This window comes from Gymnoscopelus microlampas (assembly GCF_963454915.1).
Source record: "Gymnoscopelus microlampas genome assembly, chromosome: 22".
NCBI classification, from domain to species: domain Eukaryota; kingdom Metazoa; phylum Chordata; class Actinopteri; order Myctophiformes; family Myctophidae; genus Gymnoscopelus; species Gymnoscopelus microlampas.
Window position 1 is genome coordinate 23,213,175 of NC_139959.1, and position 5,287 is coordinate 23,218,461.

The following is a 5,287-nucleotide window of genomic DNA, read 5'->3' on the forward strand; positions in this document are numbered from 1 at the left end:
TATACTGCACTGGTGCTCAACTAAGTATAAATCGGCATCATTCAAGCCCTAACCCCTAAACCTAACCTATAAATGCCTAGTCCTAACGCATTACTCCAACTTGCGTCTTTTCCTAACAGTAAGCCTAAAAGTCCATACTTTTATTTGTTTTTGTCGCATTTCAGAGCCAATAACCCAGTAGGAGACTCTTTTAAATTATTGGCTTAGGAATGCAACAAATACTAGTTTGGCTGTGCTGAAGTTGCATAACTTGCATGTCATCTGGGCTGATTGTCAAATATAACTGAGTATCATCAGCATAGCAATGGAAATTGATGTTATGTCCGTGTGTGATGTTTCCAAGATCAGAGCAGATATAGGGAGAAGAGGATGGGGCCTAGAATGGAGCCCTGGGGGACGTCACAATGTAGGAGGGCTTGGGATGAGGTCGATTCACCAATGCAAACTGAGAAATATCTATCGCTCAAGTAGGACTTAAACCATTCAAGGGCGGAGCCTGATATGCCCACACATTTATCTAGCCGATCGATGCGATGGATGGTCGATGGTGTCAAATGCTGCGGTCAGGTCCAAGAGGACGAGGACGCAGGAGTTTCCAGAGTCAGCAGCCATGAGAAGAAGGTCATTGACAGCAGTGTCCATGCTATGGAGGGCACGGAAGCCTGACTGGATTTTTTGGAAGAGGTTGTTTTCACTCAGGTAACTGACCAGCTGAGTGAAAACAACCTTCTCCAGAACCTTGGACAGGAAGGGTAATTTGGAAATGGGTCTGTTGCTGTTCAGGGAGGAGGGGTCAAGGTTGTTGTTTTTTTGGTAGTGGGGTGACCAAAGCAATTTTAAAATATGGAGGAACGGACCCAGAGGACAGGGAGCTGTTGACAACGGATAGAATGTGAGGGGCGACAGTGGGCAAGATCTCTTTGAGGAGGGTGGTGGGAATAATGTCTAGGGGGCAGGAGGAAGATTTCATTTGACCAATAATGTTCAGAGGGGTTGGAAGGGATATTTGGTTGGTGGAGGGAAAGGAAAGGGCAAATTCTGTACCATTTAAAATGGGCGCAACTGATAAATGATAAAGGAAATATCTCCTTACATTAATTTGTTGTTTGCCCTTTTAATCTCGTTTGTCCTATTTTGGGCATTTTGTTATAGGTGAAAAGGTTCAAGTCAAAATATTTAAAAGAAAGAAAAACAAAACGATATTTTTTCAAAAATAGCAAAAGATAGTGATAAGATGAGTAGATGAGTAGATCGGCTATTTTTGCTATTCGTATTTCAATGAAGTATACTGAATAGAGCTTAATTAACCTACAGTATGGCTGCATAGAAAGACATGGAGAGAGACATCAGAAGACAGGTGACAAAATCAAGACACTGGATAGTTATTGACCTTTCACAAATATATGATGCAACTTAAGCCATTAGAGGGTTTGGGTGTCACATATGCCATGATTCTGACTCCAGCTGTTGTTTGCTGCCAAATCAGGGAGAAAATGTTAAAAGAGAAAATGAAAGATAAATTAACTTGACATAAAATGACAGTAATTGCCATCAAAACTATGATTGGAATGATCTCCACAGCTATACGCTTCCCTGCTGTCCTCATCAGGGCCAACATGATTATGTTAACAAGGAGACCATCTGCATCATGGCAATTACTGCGCCGCATAACAGCATAAACAAATGAATCACTGTGACTATATGAAAACTCTAGAAAGTGACTAATGATGAAATCACATTGCTGGCCATTTTGAGTGCCGTTCTTCAATCACACATATTCATTCATTATCATTGTCTCCGCCAGGCCGGAGCCCGGAGGCTATGTTTTCGCTCCTGTCCGTCGGTCTGTCTGTCTGTCTGTCTGTCTGTCAGTAGCTGATCTCCAGCACCGTTGGACTGTTTCGCTTATAACTCTTGATCCGTAGGACCTACAGTCAAAAAGGAAAATTCCAATAGATTTTTTCATCATTTTGCAGTTTTTGCTACTCCTAAAAAATGTCTGTCTGTCTGTTGTCTACCTAGTTTATGGTTATGTCTGACAGGGTGGTGGTCCCCCAGCCATTCCGCCGGCCCTCCCATTAGCCAATTTTAGCCAATTAATATAGGATAGGACAGAGATCTCCGATATCATCAATACTGTATAACTTCCATCAATATAAAGTTCATCAATATAATGTCATAATATCTCTGTATCCATCGATCTGTGTCCCCCCCCCCCCCCCCCCCCCCCCCGCATATCATGAGTATGTGTGTCTGCCCATATATGGAGATCCCTGATGTCATCAATATGACGTCATATGGCTTGCCAATTTTGATGCCATGTCGGCATGGCAGATAGCATGGATTCATGTCGGCATGGCAGATAGCATGGATTCCACGCACGGCTGTCATGTTACTTCAGAACCAAATGAACACTCGGAGGACGATTTCGTTCCTTCAAAACTCGGAACGAAAGAATACTGGGATGAAGCACACCAAAGAGAACTGGAGACATTCAGAGACATTGGAGACGTTGGTGAAATATGGTTTGGTGAGGAAAGTATGAGCCGTGTCCTCCGCTGGATGGACAAAGCCCAAATCCACAAAGATGTTGCCATCCTTGATATAGGCACTGGAAATGGAGCCTTGTTAGTTGAACTGGCTAAACATGGTTACACAAATATTCTGGGTATAGATTACTCTCCGGTGTCTGTAGAACTTGCCAGAAGTCTTCTCCAGACCGAGGACATTACTGATGCCACTGTGAGGGAGGTGGACTTTTTGAGCTGCTCTGGAGAGCTGAGGGGGTTCGACGTTTGCATCGACAAAGGGACATTTGACGCCATAAGCCTGAACCCGGACAAGACGGAGGAGGGCAAAGGGCGCTATGTCCAGGCTCTAAGAGATGCACTGAAGGAGGGGGGCTTCTTCATCATCACTTCCTGTAACTGGACGAAAGACCAGCTGCTACAGAGGTTCAGCCGAGGGTTTGAGTTTGTGCAGGAACTGCCCACACCCTGTTTCCAGTTTGGTGGGAAGACAGGCAACAGTGTAACAGCTCTTACCTTTAAGCGACTTCGTTGAATCACACCAACGTCAGATAGGTGATTTTCTTTCTTCTTTCTTTAAGTGTAATGTTTACATCTTGAAAATGTTGTTTTATTAATTGTACATGACTGTGACCAGCTGACATAGACCACACGGTCCGCTCCGTCTCAGGAGCGGACACAACTGAATAAAGAAGGCGCTGGAGCAACTCGGATGATTGGAGCCATTTTATTCTAATAGCAGGGTGCAAAGCAGAGTTGCTCCAGCACCTTCTTTAAACGGGAACAACAGGCCTTAGAAAACTAAAGTAATGGCACACACGTAGGACAGAGCCATTGCTACTGCCAGCAATGGCTCTGCTCGAGGTAGTCAAGAAAGATCTCCCAATATCTTGGTGCCTGGACTTCCTTGACAGAACAGGATCTGAAAGTCCGGAGGGCACTTGCCTGGAATGCCTTGTATGGGACAAGGGGTGTTGAAATCTGACATGGGAGATAACCTCAAGAGGTGGCTGTTGTGGCAGCAGAATCAGCACTTCTGTACGGGGCCAAGACATGGACGCTCACAGTACAACAGGAAAAGTCCATGGATGGCATCTACGCCAAGAATGCTATGAGTGGCACTTGATGTCACATGGGCGAACCACATCAGGAACGTGGACCTCAACAGAGACCTCCCCGTGGGTACACTGGGCAAGACCTGTATTTTCAATACCGGACTTTTACTTTTAACAGCGTATTTCTACATTGTGAAAAATACTCCCAGTAAAACATGGGAGTACTTCTTCCATTACTGCCACTAAGTACTCTGACAACGTATACGAATGGAACTGCATAACTGGAGGAACATTTCCAACGGGCTGAATCACCCTGTGTGAAATGCCAGAAAAGGTTAACAAAATGTCCCCTCGATGCAAATAAGACAGGGTCTAATAACGGCATGGGTTCCATGTGGATTTTGGACTATACATGTGGTCTCTGTGATCTATGATGTATCTATGACACGAGGATCCATATTTGGGCAGGTTTTCAGTCCCATCTGCCCACCATTAACTGCCAATATAAATATTTAGTTCAAACATTAAATGTGAACATAAAACACATGCAGGCATTTTTTGATTGATTGATTGAATACAAAAGTCCTGGGGGACTTGTTTCCATTGTGGTCCTATGTACGTATTCAATTAATCAACATAGCATAACAAAATCAACACAATACAATACAATAACGCATGCACACACGCACACGCACACGCACACACACACACACACACACACACACACACACACACACACACACACACACACACACAAAACGGGAGTTCAGTGCGTTGTTTGTAGAAACGTACGGATGACACGTGCCGGGTGCAGGGCATCAATCTAGTTACCTGTCAGTCTGTTGTTGCTCAGGGTCATGCAGGGCTTCTTGGTGCACTGCTGCTGTTTTCCATTGTTGGCTCCTTTTGAAAAGCTCATCTTCAGACCTGGAATGAACTGAGGGGGCCCTCCTCACATAACTACTACAGCACGGTTGATTGATTTATTTGGCCCTGTGTCAGAGGATGAGAACCTTTGCAGTTTGCATGTCTTCCTCCCCACGCCTATAACTCACATTGATCAGCCAGCTAGCCCACCCCGAGAGTACGGGATGAGAAAATCATGAGAGGAAGCTGGCATAGCCCTCGAAGAGGCGGGAGCCACAAGAGGATGGATGGGTCGATGGATGGATGGATGGATGGATGGGTGGATGTCGATATCACACAAGTGTGATGCTGACATATTTGGAAAGAAAAGGTATAATATATACAGTACGTATAATGCTGTGTTCACAATTCTAAATTACTGGACCCAGTCCGAAATGGGTCTAATAACTTGAATTTATTAGACCCACCTCCCCCACCCTAACAGAGTAGTCACAGACAAGTTAAGTTGAGAGTGCGGCGTGCGCTGTGCTCTGTGTTGCTGACTTTATACCGTCCAGATCATGACCATAAACATGCTCCACACAGATGACGTTCCAACTTGCATCTTCCCGGTGGCTTTTGTTTGTGTTTGACCTAGCTAAAAAGCCTCCATTGTGTTCAGCGGTGCAGTGTGCTTAAGATTGACTGTGTTTCAATTGGCTGTTAATGTTAAACGTGGCTCATTCAATATGCGAGAACATACGATATGGATTTTGGAGCGTAATTACAGCGCATAGGGATAGGCTATGGCTAATTTTAAAACTAAAGTTTAAAGAGTTTAATATGATAATAATAATA

General features: G+C 44.3%; 1 protein-coding gene across 1 annotated transcript; it reads left to right on the forward strand.

Moving 5' to 3' along the window:
* Positions 1–2,355: 2,355 nt before the first annotated feature.
* LOC311038568 (EEF1A lysine methyltransferase 2-like) lies at positions 2,356–3,063 on the forward strand (the record flags this gene model as incomplete). Its single annotated transcript, XM_084048141.1, has 1 exon — positions 2,356–3,063. The coding sequence occupies one exon, from the start codon at positions 2,356–2,358 to the stop codon at positions 3,061–3,063; it is 708 nt and encodes a 235-aa protein (XP_083904267.1).
* Positions 3,064–5,287: the final 2,224 nt, after the last annotated feature.